Source organism: Saimiri boliviensis, chromosome 14 (genome assembly GCF_048565385.1).
Source record: "Saimiri boliviensis isolate mSaiBol1 chromosome 14, mSaiBol1.pri, whole genome shotgun sequence".
NCBI classification, from domain to species: domain Eukaryota; kingdom Metazoa; phylum Chordata; class Mammalia; order Primates; family Cebidae; genus Saimiri; species Saimiri boliviensis.
Window position 1 is genome coordinate 16,967,325 of NC_133462.1, and position 20,044 is coordinate 16,987,368.

General features: G+C 43.5%; 1 protein-coding gene across 5 annotated transcripts in view; it reads left to right on the forward strand.

Moving 5' to 3' along the window:
- LEUTX (leucine twenty homeobox) overlaps positions 1–19,509 on the forward strand; it is a 53,265-nt gene extending 33,756 nt beyond the window's left edge. For all 5 annotated transcript variants that reach the window (XM_074386363.1, XM_074386364.1, XM_074386365.1 and 2 more), the window contains 3 exons: positions 2,656–5,457; positions 13,769–13,920; positions 15,219–19,509. In XM_074386363.1, coding sequence (XP_074242464.1) covers positions 5,331–5,457; positions 13,769–13,920; positions 15,219–15,635 — 696 coding nt within the window. In that variant the 5' untranslated portion in view covers positions 2,656–5,330 and the 3' untranslated portion in view covers positions 15,636–19,509. The remainder of the gene's footprint in view (positions 1–2,655; positions 5,458–13,768; positions 13,921–15,218) is intronic.
- Positions 19,510–20,044: the final 535 nt, after the last annotated feature.

A 20,044-nucleotide genomic window follows, 5' to 3' on the forward strand; every position in this document is an offset into this window, starting at 1 on the left:
AGGTATCTCAGATGCCATTTCCCCGGGTCTCTCTTCCATACGCCCCCAACTCTCAGTGAAGCATTCACTGGAAAAGCTCGTATTTTCATCTCATGAAATCTCCCTCTTTCTCTTCTTTGTGTAACTTAAGATATGGAAGGCTCTGTCTTTTCAACTCATGGATATATATGTGACAGCTCCATCTGGCCAGCTCTTCTGAATTGTTTCTAGGCTTCTGTGTAAATTTCTGAGTTGCAGAATTTAAAGGGTCCCTGTCAGCTGTGCCCTCTGGCTTCATTCCTGATTAAAAGCCCTTCCCAGCAATGTCTTCCCACAGAGCGAGAAGGGGTGGGGTGTCAGAAACAGACTCAGTCACAACCATACCTGTTTGGAGGCCTGTGCCTCTGATGCAGCAGAAATGACAGTGAGGGAGGTACTGGGGGAGGAAGGGGCCACCAGGGAAATGCACACATAAAGAAGATAGAGTGAGGGTAAGGGGTGTCAATTCCAGCCTCCATGCTTCTCATGAAGCCTTTTCTCCACTGTTCAGGATCTACCAGGAAGGTGTGCATTTTCCTAACCAGTACAGTGGTCAAAAGCTGGAGATCCTGGGGGCAAGGCACTTGGCCTTGAAAGAAAATTCGCTTCTTTCTCCTCCAGCAAGTTATGGGAGAACATAGATCTTGATCCTTAGCAGTACCTGGGGAGAGAAGTGTAGAAAACACTTGTGTCTTCTTTATTTTATTTTATTTTGTTTTGTACTTTAAGTTCTGGGGCACATGTGCAGAATGGGCAAGTTTGTTACATAGGTATACACATATCTTGGTGGTTTACTGCATTCATCCCCCGGCCATCTACATTAGGTATTTCTCCTAATGTTATCCCTCCCCAATCCCCCCACCCCCTGCTATTCCTCCCCTAGCTCCCCCACCTCCCGAGAGGCCCCAGTGTGTGATGTTCCCCTCCCTGTGTCCATGTATTCTTAGTGTTCAACACCCACTTATCAGTGAGAACATGTGGTCTGCTTAATGAACTGTCTTAATTTTTTTTCCTTTTGTTTCTTTTATTTTTTTTTTATACTTGAAGTTCTGAAGTACATGTGCAGAACTTGCAGGATTGTTACATAGGGTATACACGTGCCATGGTTTGCTGCCTTTATCACCGCACCCCGTCACCTACATTAGGTATTTCTCCTAATGTTATCCCTCCCCAACCTCCCTACCTCCTGCTATCCCTCCCCTAGCCCCCTACCCCCCAATAGACCCCAGTATGCGAAGTTCCCCTCCCTGTGTCCACGTATTTTCATTGTTCAACACCCACTTATGAGTGAGAACATGTGGTGTCTGGTTTTCTGTTCTTGTGTCAGTTTGCTGAGAATGATGGTTGCCAGCTTCATCCATGTCCCTGCAAAGGACATATATTCATCCTTTTTATGGCGGCATAGTATTCCATGGTGTATATGTGCCACATTTTCTTTCTTTAGCCCACTTCAGACCCCTTGGCTCTGCCAGGTGAGGGCCACCCCAACTCTGTCTCTCAGACATCTGGGCTCTAGGTATGCCCTCTCATTTTTCTCTTTGTTTTCATGTGAATCAAAATCTCAGAGACTCTTCTCCTGCTGATTCTTGGAGAATGGTGAGTTTTTTTTGTTCATTTTCACTTTTTTGAATCAGTTGAGTTGCCTTTGGAGTCATTTGGTGGGTACAATCCATCCTCCATTTAACATTGCTTTGTTTTGGTTTTTTAAAATATTCTTTTAAAAATTATTAAAACCTGATGTTGGTAATGTTTGCAACAAATATAGAGTTGGCCCAAAGCTTTACAGTTGGTCACAGAAGTCACCAAGAGGTCTTTGAGGAGACTGCCCCTGAGATTGCTAGCCAGCCACAGTGGTTCTCAAAGTGTGGTCCCCAGACCAGCAGCATCAGCATCACCTGGGAGCTTGTTAAAATGCATATTCTTAGATTCCAGCCCAGAAATACTGAGGCAGAAACTGAGTTTGGGGCCCAAACTCAGTTTCCACAAGCGCTGTAGGTGATTTTCATTCACATTAAATTTTGAGGATCCCTGGCTAAAAAAGAACTTCCATCTGCCCCTAATGAAATGAAACAAAATGAAACAAAACCTACAGACTCTACCTGGGAATCCTAGACTACAATAGCCAGTTCAACAGAGTGTATGATAAGACACAAATTCAAACACATACAGCCTTTGGGAATGAAGAATTCCCAAGTCTGGATCCTGGGAAAGCATCTCCAGTAAATGCAGACAGATGTTTACCAAAATACATTTATTAATACAAGGAGGTTCATTTAAAAAAAAAAAAAAAAAAAAAAAAAAAAAAGCACTTCAGAAGGCACTTACATCCTGAAGAGGTTTTGAGAATCTTTAGGGCAGACATTGTGCAAGTATTTCTGGCCTGATGGGAAGCAAGAAAGCTCACTCTGGGCTTTTGGACCTCAGGAGCATGGTCTGAAGCTCAGATTCTGAAAAGAAGAAGCTGGACCTGTAAGACCCACATCAGCAGGGTGTGTGTGTGTGTGTGTGTGTGTATCTCTGTGTGTGTGTCAAGGGGAGGTAGAATCCTGAGTGTTGAGTCTCTGGATTATATATCATGGCACAGAAAGAAGCATTTCAACAACACAGATAATTGACCATCCTTCTTTTCTCTTCTAGATGTTGTAATCAGCTGAGACTCTACTCATCCCATCTCAAGCTCTCAGCACCTGAAATTTCCCTCTCCAGCCCTATTTGTAATAGCCAAAAGCCATCAACTACACCCATTAACAGCAGAATAATTTTTTTTAATTGGTCCATTTACCCAAGTAAAGTAATATGGTGACAAAATACAGCAGATGAATACAGTATAGAAAATACAGTTTAAAATCCAGTAATGAGTATGAATGAACTTTATGTGCAAACAATAGAGAGCATCTCAATGTGGAGTTTAAAAAAAAAAAACTGGGCACAAAAGAGTACATATTGAACTGGTGCCCACCCAAATGCACCAACCAGGGTGCCCACTACTGCTTCTGGCACTGCAAGTGCTGCCCAGGGACCTGAGGAATGGCCTGCCTGACCTGCTGCCGCCACTGCTAGTGCCCACACCCATCACCTGGGGGCCTGAGGACCAGACTGCCCGTGCCCTCCCACCCCCGCCACTGCCAGCATCCACAGTCACTGCCTGGGGGCCTGAGGACTGGTACGGTGGGCCTGCTGCTGCCACCACCAGTGCCCATGTGTGGCACCCTGGGGCCCAACAAGCAGCCCACCTGTTGTTAATATCCCGAGCAAAGCCTCACCAGTTTCCACCACTAACAACCACAGTTTAAACCATTGAAAAATACAGACACTGCCGACATAAATTATAGCAAAGAGATCATATGAAGACTACATTGTTGCCTCTATCAAAGCCAAAACACCCTACTCGACCAAAACTATAAATACATCTACAAGAAAAAGTTTCTTTGTGAAAGCCAGTTCATAAAATTGGAAGAAGCAACTGTTACAACAAATGCACAGATATGACAGAAAGACACAAGAAACATGAAAAAAGCAAGGAAATATGATACTCCAAAGGAATACTGTAATTCTCCAGTACCGGATCTTAAAGAAAAGAAAATCTATGAAAGGCCCAGAAAGGAATTCAAAACAGTTATCTCAAGGAAACAACAAAATATGAGAGAACACAGCCAATACCAAGAAATCAGGGAAACAATCATGACCTGAATGTATCCATGTCAGTAAAAAAGATGGATATAATAAAAAGAGCCAAACCCCTAAAATAATCTAGTTATTCATGTCTCGAAAAAAAGTGAACTGAGTGTTCTGGGTCCCCCGAGGCCCCCTTGAGTGGCTTTTTCCTTCACTTGGAATAAAATCCAAACTTCTTCACCTTGCTCTGATCTTGGTTGGTCTTTCCAGTTTGAACTTTTCCCGATATTCCTCTCCCACACTACACCTCAGCTACAGTGGCCTCTTATCTGCACCTCAGGCATGAAAAGGTTTTTCATGTCTCTGGGCCTTTATATTTGATGTTCCCTTTGCTTAGAACTCTCTTTCCTCTCTGGTGAAAATGATACTTCCTCAGAGAGGTCTTACCTTTAATATACTGCACATCCTCTAAATCAGTGCTGTTGGTGGCATTCAGCACCAGTAATATCTGAACTGTGTATTGGTTTATTTCTCTTTTTTTTTTTAGACGGAGTCCTGCTCTGTCACCAGGCTGGAGTGCAGTGGCACGATCTCAGCCCACTGCAACTTCAGCCTCCCAGTTCAAGGGATTCTCCAGCCTCATCCTCCCAAGTAGCTGGGACTACAGGCCTGTGTCACCACACCCAGCTAATTTTTGTGTTTTTAGTAGAGACAGCATTTCACCATGTTGACCAGGATGGTCTCGATCTCTCGACCTCGTGATCCACCCGCCTCGGCCTCCCAAAGTGCTGGGATTACAAGCTTGAGCCACCGCGCCCGGCCGGCCTTGTTTCTTTATTTCCTGCTTCCCTCTCTAGAATGCCAGCACTTGGGAAGGCAGGCTGAGTTCTATTTTTTTTTTATTGCGTTTTATTTTTGTAAATCCCAATTTCCTATTCACTGGAACAGATCTTAGCGGAGCAGGCATTCAAATAATTAAGTAAACAAAGAAGAGTCAAGGGTGTTTTAACATTAGATTCTGCAAAATTCCCTGTCACTGGGGAGCTCATACCCTTTGAATATATCACCTTCTTTCAATCTATAGAAGACATAGATGGAGCCAGGTCCAATGGCTCACTTCTGTAATCCCAGCCCTTTGGCAGGCCAGGGCTGGAGGATCTCTTGAGCCCAGGAGTTGAAGGCTACAGTGGGCTATGATAGCACTGCTGCACTCTAGTCTGGGCCACAGAGTGAGACCCTAAACAAAACAAAACAAAAAGACATAGATGGGTCCTTCAATCATTATGCCTTAAGGCTATCTACAATGTTTCCAGACCTAGTTCTTTCTGTTTTCCAAGACTTCTCCAGACCAACCTGGTGGGGGTGGAGGTTGGGGGAGAGGACAGAGATGGGGGGTTCTATAAGATGGGCCAAGAGCAGAGTCTCACCTCCACTTCAGACAGTTTGGGTCCACGTTGAGTGTGGGGAGGCTCTGTCTCCTGAACAGAGACTGTATCTGTCTCACCCACCAAATCATACCCACTCCCCAAATAAGACCCATCATGGAGAAGAACATTAGGGAGAGGAATGAATAAATGAGTTAATAGAGTGCCTGAAAGATGGAAAAAAAATGAGTAACAGAACGACAGAGGGGTGCTGAGGCAAGAGAAGCATAATTTTTAATGCAATTTATATTTTAAGTTTCCTTGCTAAAAACGATGGGCTCCCAACTGCCCCAAATCCATACTCAAAAGAAGATACAAGATCCTCTATGGTTTAAGGCTCTGCCAAGTTCTTCGCTGTCATCTGTTGCTGTCTCGACTGGAAAAGGTTGGACTGAGATAGGTGAGTAAAGGGCTTAACCTCCCATCATCCCAAACTCCCAGTAGGACGCCTCCTGATGCACTCCAGTTCTCACTGGAAGCCGCCCACACACAGAGCACCTGCTTCACCTCCCGAGTTTGAATTATGTTACTAACTTTTTTCTCTCTGTGCCTTGTTTATTAACTCATTTATCCCAATTGACATTCTTTAACATTTTATCCATTTTCTGTTTGCGCCACTTCCCTTTGTTTTCTTCCACTCTTTCAGGTCAGGGGTCAGTGAATCACAGTTTTATTCCCAGCTTCCTACACAGCATCGGGCATAGAGTAGGTTCTCAATAAAGAAATATTGATTGGATTATTGGAGGGAGTGGCATTAGGGTAGGACAGGGTGGGGACATGATTACATTACAAAATTTGCTTAAATAATCAGGCATTTTAGCCCAGACATCACAGAGTCAGCTCAGGAGTTCTGCGGCACACAGCTGATCAAACCACTGTGTCTCCAGAGGACATGATGCCAGGTAAGCTGGGCAAAGGCAGGAGGCTGGGGGTTGAGTGACTAGGTTGCAGATACATCAAGTGAGAGATGTGGGATCTTGTGGTGGCTTCTGGACTTTGTCAATGCTAGGTTGACAATTTTAGAAACCACTGGGTTGTACCGACAAGGACCATTTGAAAAGCAATTTGCAATGGGACTCCAGTAACTTAGGAGTTTGTTTCTCCACATCCCTTTTTATAAAAAGATGGGGTCTTGCTATGTTACTCAGGCTGGCTTCTACCTCCTAGGCTCTAGTGATGCTCCCACCTCATCCTCAGGAGTAGCTGGGCCTTATAAGTGTGTGCCAACCATGCCCAGCTAATTTTTAAATTTTTTTGTAGAGACAGGATCTCACTTTGTTGCCTAGGCTGTCTTGAACTCACATCCTTTTTAATGCCTGGTACTACTTCTTAAATGTCAGTCCATTTATGGGCATAAAATAGTACATGATCTTTAAATCTCATTTATTTACCAGTGTGATTGAATCTGTTCACTCTATATTAAAGGCCATTATGTTTTCCCCTCATGCTAATTTTTGTATTTATATCGTTTCCCATTTTTTAGTATTTTTTTCTTGAGGCTTAGTAGAATATTTTTGTTGTCTTCTAGATACTAATAATTTATCTCTTATATGTGTTGCAAATACATTCTCCCAGCATGTCTTGTGTTTTTCAATTTACTTATGAGTACTATTGTACAAATATTCTGAGAGTTGCCATTGTGATATTTATCAACATTTTCCTTTGATAATTCTACATGTAAAACATAGTTTAGAAGTGTATTTCTGGCCAGGCACAGTTGCTCATGCCTGTAATTCCAGCGCTTTGGGAGACCAAGGCGTGTGGAACACTGAGGCCAGGAGTTCGAGACCAGCCTGGACAACATGGTGAAACCCCGGCTCTATTAAAAATACAAAAATTAACCGGGCATGGTGTCACGTGTCTGTGGTCCCAGCTACTTGGGAGGCTGAGACACAAGAATTACTTGAATGTGGGAGGCAGAGGTTGCAGTGATCTGAGATTGCAGTGCTGCACTCCAGCCTGGACAACAGAGCAAGACTGTCTCCAAAAAAAAAGAAAAAAGTGCATTTCTTGGCTAGAGAAAATGTAATTTTACTTATATTTTAACTTTTTTAAATGATTTTATGTTATATTTGAAATAGATGCCCGGTGCCACAAAGAAAAATCAGTACTGGGACAAAAGATCTCTCAGCAAAGCAATTCTTTTTACTTCCTACAGAAAGCATTCTCCCATAGCAATCTTGTCATGACAGTAGAAGGAACAAAGGAAAGCAGACATATTTCTTACACATTGGGGTTGTCTTTACTGCTGTATCAGATCTCCATTGGCTGGAGCCAGACCTCACAATCTAAACTAAAACCTGATTGGCTAATACAAGCAATGGAGAGCAAAAAGGGGAAGTCCAAATGAGGAAGGAGCATAGGCTGTGAGCCGGGACACGCCTGTTAGCACTTTCAGCACAAATATCTTGGTTAAAGTATGAGGACAAGGCTGGGTGCGGTGACTCATGCCTGTAATCCCAGCACTTTGGGAGGCCGAGGCGGGTGGATCACGAGGTCAAGAGATCGAAACCATCCCGGTCAACATGGTGAAACCCCATCTCTACTAAAAATACAAAAATTAGCTGGGCATGGTGGCTCACGCCTATAGTCCCAGCTACTCGGAAGGCTGAGGCAGGAGAATTGCTTGAACCCAGGAGACAGAGGTTGCAGTGAGCCGAGATCGCGCCATTGCACTCCAGCCTGGGTAACAAGAGCGAAACTCGGTCTCAAAAGAAAAAAAAAAAAAAAAAGTACGAGGACATAGAATGTACCACGTGCCTGTAAGCATAGCTAACAGCTACATAGTATAGGGCTTCTGGCAAAAAGGCAAAAAGTCTTTTAAAGGAAATGTTTAAAACAAACTATTATTTCTAACACTTATGAATTTTTTTCTTAAACAAGAAAGGAGACTTTGAAGTGTAACTTTTTACTTCCCACATTCTAATAGAAAACTTATGCATCAACAAGCTCACTTATCAAAACTTGTACCTGGCTCTTCTAATACATTTTTCTATTCTTTAATACTAAACTTAAAAAAATACTAATTAGTCGATTTTACATATTGACCTCTCAGCTTGGTAGATGATTTTGCCACTTCCCTCCTCGACTTCACCCCCTGTAACTTACCAATGGGCAGCGTTGCTTTTCTAAAGACCAGTAGAATTCTAATAACTATTCCTTTGAATGGAAATTCGACTTCCCTTTAGAAGCTTTTGGAACTTGCTGTATATTCTTAGTATTCTGATATTTTTGCAATAATGATCCTTTTGTTCATTTTTTGTGCTCATGATGGAATAGCTTCAGTCTGGAAACCCCTATGCCTCATCTCTCAGATCTTGATTGATTATTTATTTATTTATTTATTTATTTGAGGCATAGCCTCACTCTGTCGCCCAGGCTGGAGTGCAGTGGCACGATCTCAGCTCACTGCAACCTCCGCCTCCTGGGTTCAAGTGATTCTCCTGCCTCAGCATCCCAAGTAGCTGGGATTACAGGCGCCTGCCACCACACCCTGCTACATTTTGTATTTTTGGTAGAGACAGGGTTTCACCATGTTAGCCAGAATGGTCTTGATCTCCTAACCTTGTGATTTGCCCACTGTGGCCTCCCAACGTGCTGGGATCACAGGGGTGAGCCACTGCACCTGGCCTCAAATCTTGAATTTTTAAAATATTTTTGTGATACTCTCTGAAACTTCTTTTAGTCAGAGATATTTTTAGTCACACAAATATTGCTAGTGTTGGACATCCCTGAGCAAAGGTCTTATTTTCTGATCTTTTCACTCTTTCTGTCCACTTTTGTATATTTTTTCTATTTCCTGGAATAGCTTTCTCTTCCAACTCTTCTATTGCATAAGGATTTATTTTTAGCTATTGATTTCAAAGACCATTTGTCTTATCAGATTTTCCTTTCTTTTCAAGACTTTCTTGATGTGAGTGCAATATCTTTATTTATCTGAGAATATTAATTTTAACATTTATATGTATTTTTTCTTGTTTCTTGTTTTTTGGTTTTTGGTTTTGTTTGTTTGTTTGTTTGTTTGTTTGTTTTGAGGTGGAGTTTTGCTCTGTCACCAAGGCTGCAGTGCAGTGGAGTGATCTCAGCTCACTGCAACCTCCACCTCCATGGTCCAAGCGATTCTCCTGCCTCAGCTTCCCAAGTAGCTGGGATTACAGGCACCCACCACCACGCTCTGCTAAATTTTGTATTTTTCGTAGAGACAGGGTTTTACCATGTTGGCCAGACTCGTTTCAAACTCCTGATCTCAAGGGATCCACCCTCCTTGGCCTCCCAAAGTGCTAGGACTACAGGTGTGAGCCACTGCACCTGGCCTTATTTCTTAAGAAAAGAATATGTTTATTTGCTGTTTTCGTCCTCTTTCTTTTACTCTTCGACCTTCCCCTTCTTTTTCTCTTTGTCTCTGTCTCTCCTTCTCTCTCTCTCTCTCTCTTTCTTGCTGTTCCCCCTCTATTTCAGGGTTTTTCTTCATTATCCTGTAAATTTTTGCTCTCCCTTTGTGTCTAAACAAATGCTGAGAAGCTAAGGGAAACCAGTGTGCTTGATCACTTGTCTTCACTATGCGATGATTAGGCAGCATGTTGCCTTTTGTTTTTCCATGTATTTGTATGAGGAATAAGAGCATCCTAAAAATAGAATCTTTCATATAAAATAGATGACCATGAGAATCAGGTTTTACTAGTTGATGAAGTCTTATTTATATTCTAAACCCTAGTAAAAACTCCCATTCTGCATTAACGCCATTTGCATATTTGTCCCCTCAAAATCTCATGTTGAAATGTGATCCCCCAATGTTGGAGGTGGGGCTTGTTGGGAGGGGTTTGGATCATGGGAGTGGTTCCCTCTGAATGGCTTAGTGCCATCTTTGTGGTAATGAGCGAGTTCTCAGTAGTTCACACGAGATCTGGTTGTTTAAGAGTGTCTGGGACCTCCCCCTGCTCTCCCTTGCTCCCACTCTCTCTGTGTGACACTTTGCCCCCCTTCACCTTCTGTCCTGAATGGAAACTTCCTAAGGCCCTCACCAGAAGCAGATGCCAGCACGATGCTTCGTGTATAGCCTGCAGAACTGTGAGCCAATTAATTCCTCTTTTCTCATTTACCCAGCTTTAGGTATTCCTTTATAAATGCATAATGGACTAACACATGCACCAAGCCTGTAATTAACAGACTTGCTTCTTTGGTTACTCACATCTTCCCTAAAGGAGTGAACTTTCTGGAACCATTTTACTGATAAAGATATGGAGGCAAACAATACAAGTGTAGCGACCACCCCAAAGTCACTGAGCTACTAGTAAATGAGAGAATCAATATTCATTCTCAGGTCACTAAGCTTCATCTTTGCTTACCTACTGACCCTTAATAAATGGCCAAACCAATAGCTTCAGGGTCTCAAAGGCCAACAAACATAGACAGCAGTGCCACTGAGTCCATGACTGGTTAGGTTAATAGGGTCTCAAATACCTGTGAACCTTGTAAACTCATATAAACCCGGTGTCAATATCATGCCACTGTTCTATTCTATCTCAATAAGGCCTGATATGGTTTGGCTGTGTCCCCATCCAAATCTCATCCTGAATTGTAGTGCCCGTAACTCCCATGTGTTGTGGGAGGGGCCCTGTGTGAGATAATTAAATCATAGGGGCAGTTTCCCCCATGACAGTCTCATGGTAGTAAGTCTCATGAGATCTGATGGTTTTATGAAAGGTTTCCCCTTTTGCTTAGCTCTCATTCCCTCTCTTGCCTCATCACCATGTAAGATGTGGCTTTGCTCCTCCTTGCCTTCCACCATGATTGTGAGGCCCCCCCCAGCCATGTGGAACTGTGAGTCCATTAAACCTCTTTCCTTTGTAAATTATCCAGTTTCAGGTGTGTCTTTATTATAGTAGCATGAGAACCAGAAAGATGTCCCCAGGTTGCTAGGAAAACAAATTTGTGCCCAAAGTTATGGAGAGGTAAATATTCCTCCCCCAGGGGCTGTAGAATGAGGCCACAGAAATAAGATTTTCCTATTTGTGGCTTAAAAATGTGTCCTGCTCAGTGGAAGTTGGCACTGATTTTCTGGGAATGCAGAACACTCCCAGGAGGAGGGTGCGAAGTGGGTCTCATGCATTGAATGTTTAGCCTAAGCTCTTGATTCCCAGGCCAAGCTCAGGAAAGAAGCTTACCTTTGGGGACATATATATATGTAGTGTGTGTGTGTGTGTGTGTGTGTGTGTGTGTGTGTGTGTGTGTGTTTTGCATTCCAATAAAACATTAAATTTTTTTTTTATTTCCATAGGTTATTGGGGAACAGGTGGTGTTTGGTTACATGAATAAGTTCTTTAATGGTGATTTGTGAGATTTTGGTGCACCCATCACCCAAACAGTGTAAACGGCACCATATTTGTAGTCTTTTATCCCTCGCCCCACCATATTTTTAGTCTTTTTTCCCTCACCCCCTTCCCACTCTTTCCCCGAGTCCCCAGAGTCCATTGTGTCATTCTTATGCTTTTGCATCCTCATAGCTTAGCTCCCACTTGTAAGTGAGAGCATACGATGTTTGGTTTTCCATTCCTCAGTTACTTCACTTAGAATAATAGTTGCCAATCTCATCCAGGTTTCTACAAATATCATTAATTCATTCCTTTTTATAGCTAAGTAGCATTTCATCATACACACACACACACACACACACACCCCGGAGTTTCTTTATGCACTCATTGGTTGATGAACATTTGGGTTGGTTCCACATTTTTGCAATTGCAAATTGTGCTGCTATAAACATACATGTGCCATTATCTTTTTCATATAATGACTTCTTTTCCTCTGTGTAGATACCTAGCAATGGGATTGCTGGATCAAATGGTAGTTCTCAGTTCTTGAAGGAATCTCCACACTGTTTTCCGTAGTGACTGTACTAGTTCACATTCCCACCAGTGGTGTAACGTGTTCCCTGTTCACTGCATCCATGACAACATCTATTATTTTTTTTTTATTATGGCCATTCATGTGGTTTTGATTTGCATTTCCCTAATCATTGGTGATGTTGAACATTTTTCATGTTTATTGGCCATTTTTATTCTGTATCTTTTCTTTTTTTCTTTTTCTTTTCTTTTTTTTTTTTTTTTTTTGAGGTGGAGTCTGTCTCTGTTGGCCAGGCTGGAGTGCAGCGGCACAATCTTGGCTCGCTGCAACCTCCTTCTCCCAGGTTCAAGCTATCCTCCTGCCTCAGCCCCTCTAGTAGCAGGGATTACAGGCATGTGCCATCATACCTGGCTGATTTTTGTATTTTTAGTAGAGATGGGTTTTTGCCATGTTGGCCAGGCTGGTCTCAAACTGTCCTCAGGTGATCCGCCCACCTCAGCCTCCCAAAGTGCTGGGATTGCAGGCATGAGCCACAAGTGGAGCATTTAGGCCCTAAATTCAATGTTAGTATTAAGATGTGAGGTCCTATTCCATTCATTGTGCTATTTGTTGCCTGTATAACTTGTTTATTTTGTGTTTTCTTAATTTGTATTTTTGTTTTGTAGGTCCTGTGAGATTGATACTTTAAAGAGTTTCTGTTTTGATGTGTTGCCAGGATTTGTTTCAAGATTTAGACCTCCTTTCAGCAGTTCTTATGTTGCTGCCTTGGTAGTGGTGAATTCTCTGAGTATTTGCCTGAAAAAGACTGTATCTTTCCTTCGTTTATGAAGCTTAGTTCACTGGATACAAAATTCTTAGCTGATCATTGTTTTGTTTAAGGAGGCTGAAGCTAGGGTCTCAATCCCTTCTAGCTTGTAAGATTTCGTCTGCTGTTAATCTGATAGGTTAAAAAAACAAAACAAAACAAAACAAAACAGGTTACTTGTTGCTTTTGCCTCACAGCTTTTAAGATTCTTTCCTTCATCTTGACTTTAGATAATCTGATGACAATGTGCCTAGGAGATCATCTTTTTGTGGTGAATTTCCCCCATGTTCTTTGAGCTTCTTGTATTTGGATGTCTAGGTCTCTAGCAAGGCTGGGGAAGTTTTCTTCTATTATTCCCCCAAATATTTTCCCGAACTTTTACATTTCTCTTCTGCCTCAGGAACGCCAATTATTATTAGGTTTGGTTGTTTAACATAATCCCAGACCTCTTGGAGGCTTTGTTCGTATTTTCTTACTCTTTTCTGTTTGTCTTTGTTGGATCGGGTTCATTTGAAAACCTTTCCTTCAAGCTCTGAAGTTCTTTCTTCTGCTTGTCTGATTCTACTGCTGAGACTTTCCAGAGCATTTTGCATTTCTATGAGGGTATTCACTGTCTTCTAAAGTGTTGATTATTTTTTATTTATGCTGTCAATTTCTCTGAAGATTTCTCCCCTCATTTCTTGTATCTTCTTTTTTTTTTTTTTTTTTTTTTAATTTCCTTAAATTGGGCTTCACTTTTCTCTGGTGCCTCCTTGATTAGCTTAGTAACTGACCTTCTGAATTCTTTCTCAAGTAAATCAGGGATTTCTTGGTTTGGATTTATTGCTGGTGAGCTAGTGTGATTTTGTGGGGGGGGCGGTGTTAAAGAACCTTGTTTTGTCATATTACCAAATTTGGTTTTCTGGTTCCTTATCATTTGGATAGACTCTGCCAAAGGGAAGGTCTAGGGCTCGAGGCTGTTGTACAAATTCTTTCGTCCCATGGATATTCCCTTGATGTAGTACTCTCCCCCTTTTCCTCTGAATTTTTTTTAATGAAAGCCTTTTGACTGTTCCCTCTGCAGAAAGGCCAAAGCGTGTTCGTCGGCATCGCACAACATTTCTCTCCCAACAACTCATGGCATTGAGAAAAATGTTTGAAAAGACCACGTACCCAAGTTTGGCTACAATGGTAACACTGGCTTCGGAGCAGCAACTCAATCTACCTGTAGTACAGGTCTGTCCCCAAGGGTATCTGTCGTAGCATGCCTAACCCAGAGCTTCACACACACTTTTAATCATTGTTACAATTCCTTTTTCTTGACAGTTGTCCTTGTACAAGGACAGATGTTAAGCACTTTATATTCTTATTGTCATGAGCACCCACTTTATTGAGGGACACTAAGGCTCACATAGAAGAGCTGTCTTCCTGCCAGGAGCAGTGGCTCACATCTGTAATCCCATCACTTTGGGAGGCTGAGGCAGGTGGATCATCTGAGGTCAGGATTTTGAGACCAGCCTGACCAACATGGAGAAACCCCGTCTCTACCAAAAATACAAAATTAGCCGGGCGTGGCGGCATGTACTTATAACCCCAGCTACTCAGGAGGCTGAGGCAGAATTGCTTGAACCCAGGAGGCAGAGATTGCAGTGAGCTGAGATCATGCCATTGCCCTCCAGTCTGGGCAATGATAGCAAAACTCCAAAGAAAAAAAAAAAAGAAGAAGAAGAGCTGTCTTCTAAGCATTATAAATACAAGAGCTGGAATTTGAACCCATACCTTTCTAACTCCAGACCCACCATGCTACACAAGACTGTCTGAGGCTGGTTCTCAGCTACTCCCATTTGGGTCTATTCTTGTGTATTCAGGATGGGTTCTGCTTAATTCACAGTCATCCAGCTGCCTGTCACCAAGTTCCCACAGAGTATTCAGGGGAGAACATCTGGATGAACTCTGAACACATCCCAAGCTAAACTCTCACCCCATACTCTGGCTTTAAAATACTTTCTCTGGGCACCAGGCATAGTGGCTCACACTTGTAATCCTAGCACTTTGGGAGGCAGAGGCAGGAGAATCGCTTGAGCTCAGTTCAAGACCAGACTGGGCAACATAGCAAGACTCTACAAAAAAATCAAAAATTAACCAGGCATGGAGGCACATGCCTTTAGTCCCAGCTACTTGGGAGACTGAGCTAGGAGGATTGCTTAAGCTCGGTGCTGCAGTAAGCTATCATTGCGCCACTGCACTCCAGGCTAGGTGACAGAGCAGTACCCTGCCTTGAAAAAAAAAAAAATACACCACTAATACAAATCCCCTTTTGCTTAATACATCATGACCTAGGGCATATTCCATTGCTAGTACAATCCTACACCCACTTTTCCCTTGAAACCCAGGACAGCAGAGGATAGAAAGAGCTTCCCTTGTTGCAATAAATGTAAGACTAACTCTCTCACACCAAAAAAAAACCTGAGGAACATGAAGATGCCTCTTTATACTCAACCCCCATTATTAATTTCCCCTCTCCCCCTTCCTAGACATGGTTCAAGAACCAGCGGGCCAAAAGGAAGAAGCAGCAGCAGAAGCAAATGCAGCCACAGCTGTTACTACGAGCATCAAGACAGACTATTTCAGCGAAGGAGGAGACTCCCTCAGCTCTAACTACTGCAGATATTCGTCCAATAAGTCCTAGAATCTCTGATGTAAATGACCATGATCTACATGAGCCTTCTGGTATCAAGAATCCTGGAGAAGCCGGCGCCTCTGTGAGGAATTCATCCTGGCATTCTCAGTCACATGATATTGAACAAATATGTCTGGGGACTTCAAATCTTCCTTGGGCCTCCACACCCTATGAAATAGATGAATTTGTAAAGATCTATGACCTGTCAGAGGAGGATGACACCAGCAGCCTAAATCAATATCTTTTTCCTCCCAGTATGCCTGGAGTATGACCAGCTCCAATCTTCAGGCTGGGTGTGGTGGCTCACGCCTGTAATCCCAGCACTTTGGGAGGCCGAGGTCGGCAGATCACCTGACATCAGGAATTCGAGAACAGCCTGATCAGCGTGGAGAAACCCTATCTCTACTTAAAAAAAAAAATACAAAAAAAATTAGCTGGGCATGGTGGCACATGCCTGTAATCCCAGCTACTCGGGAGGCTGAGGCAGGAGAATCACTTGAACCCAGGAGGCGGAGGTGGCAGTGAGCCGAGATCACACCACTGCACTCCAGACTGGGCAACAAAAGTGAAACTCCGTCTCAAAAAAAATAATAATAATAATAATAATAACAAAGCAAAAACAAACTTACACACAAGTCATGGGGGAGGCCTGTGATCTGACCCACTGAGATCTATTTCCAAACACCTTTAATGGGTCGATCCCAGTCTAAATAGATCAGAGGCTGTGAATTTATCTTTTTCTGTAAGAAAAGACAATAAAGGAACTCCCCTATCTTTCATCATTGCCTGCATTTTCTGACTCCATTTTAGTGCCTCCTCCTCCAAATTTCAGCATTAAAGACTGTCATCAGAGAAGTGACACCAGCAACACAGTGAACAATGACATGGGAGGTTCCTGACTCTGATGCACTGAATAAACATCTACACCTGGATCAGTTCTCTGAAAGAAAATCAGAAACAAGTTGAGACTTCTATACACCAGGCAACTGAGAAAATCAACAAACAGAGAGCAGTGGCTCACACTTTGGGAGGCTGAGGCAAGCAAATCACAAGATGAGGAGTTGGAGACCAGCCTGACCAACATGGTGAAACCCCATCTCTACTAAAAATACAAAAACTAGCTGGGCATTATGGCACATGCCTGTAATCCCAGCTACTCGGGAAGCTGAGGCAGGAGAATCGCTTGAACCAGGGAGGCAGAGGTTGCAGTGTGCTGAGATCGTGCCACTCCAGCCTGGGTGACAGAGCGAGACTTTGTCAAAAAACAACAACAACTTAAAAAACAGGAAAAGCTGAAGCACTCAGGAACCAAATCCACCCTGAGCACTGAGCATCCAATCAGGAAGGAATTCCTAGTTCCCAGCTTCTCCCCGTGGAGAGAAGGGGTGAACCACACATAGCCCTCTAACTGTTAATGGATAAGTTCCTAACTAGCCTGCATCAGAGAGTTGACTAGGTAGATAAACTACAGACTTACAAGAGCCTGAACAGAAGCTGCCTCCCAAGCCTTCACCACCAGCTCAGCCCACCAGTAAATCCAGGTCTGTCAATTCCTCCTGAAAGAAGTTTGTCCACACATCAATCACCCCAACTTTTTATTGCTGCCATTCAAGGGACTGCATCCTAAACTCCCACACCTCTGGAAATGGAAGGGATTAGGCATATGTGAGTCTCCCTAGCCCACAGAAGAAAAAGGTGGTTTTAAGCAGCCACACAAGCACTTCAGTGTTAGCCTTCCTCTGCCACACTCCCCCAACCAGAGCAGTGCAGAGAAGGGGTCAAACCGCACAGCTCCCAGTTTCTCCTCAAAAAGGATTTGCCAACACACTCTTCCAGCTGCTGTTTGATAGTCCTGCTTTTAACCAGCTTGTATCCGGGAGTTCACAAGACAGACAAATGCTGGACCCTCGGGAGCCTGCACAGGACTTCAGACACTCCAAGCCTTTTGCCCTTGCTTGCTCCAGTGGGAAATGTACAGACTCTCCCTGGAAGGAGCTTTTCCATGCAGTGAGCACCCAAACTTTTACAGCTTCCACCGCATCCTAAATCACCTATCTCTAGGAAGTGAAGGGACTTGGCATTCACTAGTTTCCCTGGGTCACAGCAAAGAGGTGATTTTAAACTGATGCACAAGCATTTCCAGTACACTGGGATATTCCCAGGGGCCTGAGGCTGAGCACACCCAGCTGGCCACCACCACCTCAGGTGGCATCTACCTGCATGTGCCACTTACGGGCCTGGAGACTGGCCTGCTCAGCCCATCGCAGCCATCACCAACACTAGCACAAGCTGACTGGCAGCTACATTGTCCTGCCAATGTTATTGCCATTGCCTCTGCCACACCTGCTGCCCAGTAGCCCCAGGAACTGTGCGTCTACCTGGCCCATGGCTGCCAATGCCAGCACCAAAGCAAGCCACCTGGAAGCCCAGGAATTGGCCCACCTGAACCTGCTAAGACCTGTGCCAGCATATACCACCCCAGGGCTCCAGGACAGGCACACTTGGCCCACCACTGCCACCACTGTGCCCAAGAACTGGCCCACCTGGCATCCCCTGTCCCCAGAAAAACTTCACCACAGCCTCCACTAACAACTGCACTTTAAGTCACAGAGGAAATAACACACACTACTGATGTTGCTTACAGCCAAAGAAATCATACAAAGATTATACCTGGATAAAGAATTCAAAATAACGAATTAAAGAAGCTCAGTGAGATACAGAAGAACTCAGAAAAATAATACAAACAAATTAGAAAAACAATTCAGGATATGAATGAAAAGTTTACCACAGAGATAGACATAAAAGAAGAACCAAACGTTCTGGAAAAGAAGACTTCATTGAATGAAATATATTTGAAAGCTTCAGCAACTGACTAAATCAAATAGAAAAAAGAATTTCAGAACCTGAAGCCCTATCTTTTGAAATAACCCAGGAAGACAAAAAGACAAAAAATTTAAAAAGAATGATAAAAGTCACATGAGATACCATAAAGCAACCAAATTTTCAAATTATTGGGGTCCCAGAAGGCAAAGAGAGAGAGCAAAAGGTTAAGAAAATCTTTTAATAAAATAATAGTCTGGGTGCAGTGGCTCATGCCTATAATCCCAGCACTGTGGGAGGTCGAGGCAGGTTGGTCACTTGAGCTCAGGAGTTCAAAATGAACCTAACCAACATGGTTGAAACCCTGTCTCTACTAAAAATACAAAATTAGCCAGGCACAATGGCACATGACTGTAATCCCAGCTACATGGGAGGCTAAGGGAGGAGAATCAACTGAACCTGGGAGGCTGAGGTTGCAGTGAACCAAGATCACGCCATTGCACTCCAGCCTGGACAAAAAGAGTGAAACTTTTTGTCTCAAAATAATAATAATGTCTTTTTTAAAAAAAATGTCTAGCTTGATCTTAAAGGAATAAATCATTCTCTAAGAGAACTTACGGATGGAGGCCTTGATTTCTGCCAGCCAATCCCAGGAGTTAGCTGTAAGAGTCACTACTCGCCGGGCGCGGTGGCTCAAGCCTGTAATCCCAGCACTTTGGGAGGCCGAGGCGGGTGGATCACAAGGTCGAGAGATCGAGACCAACCTGGTCAACATGGTGAAACCCTGTCTCTACTAAAAATACAAAAGATTAGCTGGGCGTGGTGGCGCGTGCCTATAATCCCAGCTACCCAGGAGGCTGAGGCAGGAGAATTGCCTGAACCCAGGAGGCGGAGGTTGCAGTGAGCCGAGATCGCGCCATTGCACTCCAGCCTGGGTAACAAGAGCGAAACTCCGTCTCAAAAAAAAAAAAAAAAAAGAGTCACTACTCACGTTTGCGAAATTCATCTTGATCAATGACCTCTCCTTTAGTTTCAGGAAGAAGAAGCAAGAACCTTTAAGTAATTAATAAGTAAGTGGCTGATGTGAAGAAACGCTGAGGCTCTAAAGCTGGATGGAACAGAGACTGGACTATTCTCTGAACATCTAAGTCTATGCAGCTATAAACAAGAAGGTAAGGCTGCAGGAGCTGACCCGGAGGCCCCAAGATGCATCAATAAGCCAAGATGGTAGCAGCTGTGGAGCTCTGTGGGGCAGCAGTCCCCAACATTTTTGGCACCAGGAACCGGTTTTGAGGAAGGCAAATTTTCCACAGACGGCAGTGACCCACCGGGTAGTTGGGGTGGGTGGGTGGGGGTGGGGTGTTGTTTGGGAATGTTTCAAGCTCATTATATTTATTGTGCACTTTATTTCTATTATTATTACATTATCATATATAATTAAATAATTATACAACTCACTATAATGTAGAATCAGTGGGAGCCCTGAGGGTGTTTTCCTGCAACTAGATGGTCCTACATGGGGGTTGATGGAAGACAGTGACAGATCATTAGGCATTCGATTCTCATAAGGAGTGTGCAACCTATAGATCCCTCAAATGCACAGTTCACAATAAACTTTGTGCTCCTGTGAGAATCTAAGGCCCCAGCTGATCTGACAGGAGGCGGAGCTCAGGCTGTAATGCCAGCGATGGGGAGTGGTTGCAAATAGCGATGAAGCTTTGCTCATTGACCCACTGCTCACCTGATGTGCGGCCTGGTTCCTAACTGGCGACCATGAGTACAGGTCTGTGGGGGACGTGGGGGAGGATGCTAGGGACCACTGGTGTAGAGTGCTCTCTTGTAACTCACCCAGCCTTTAAG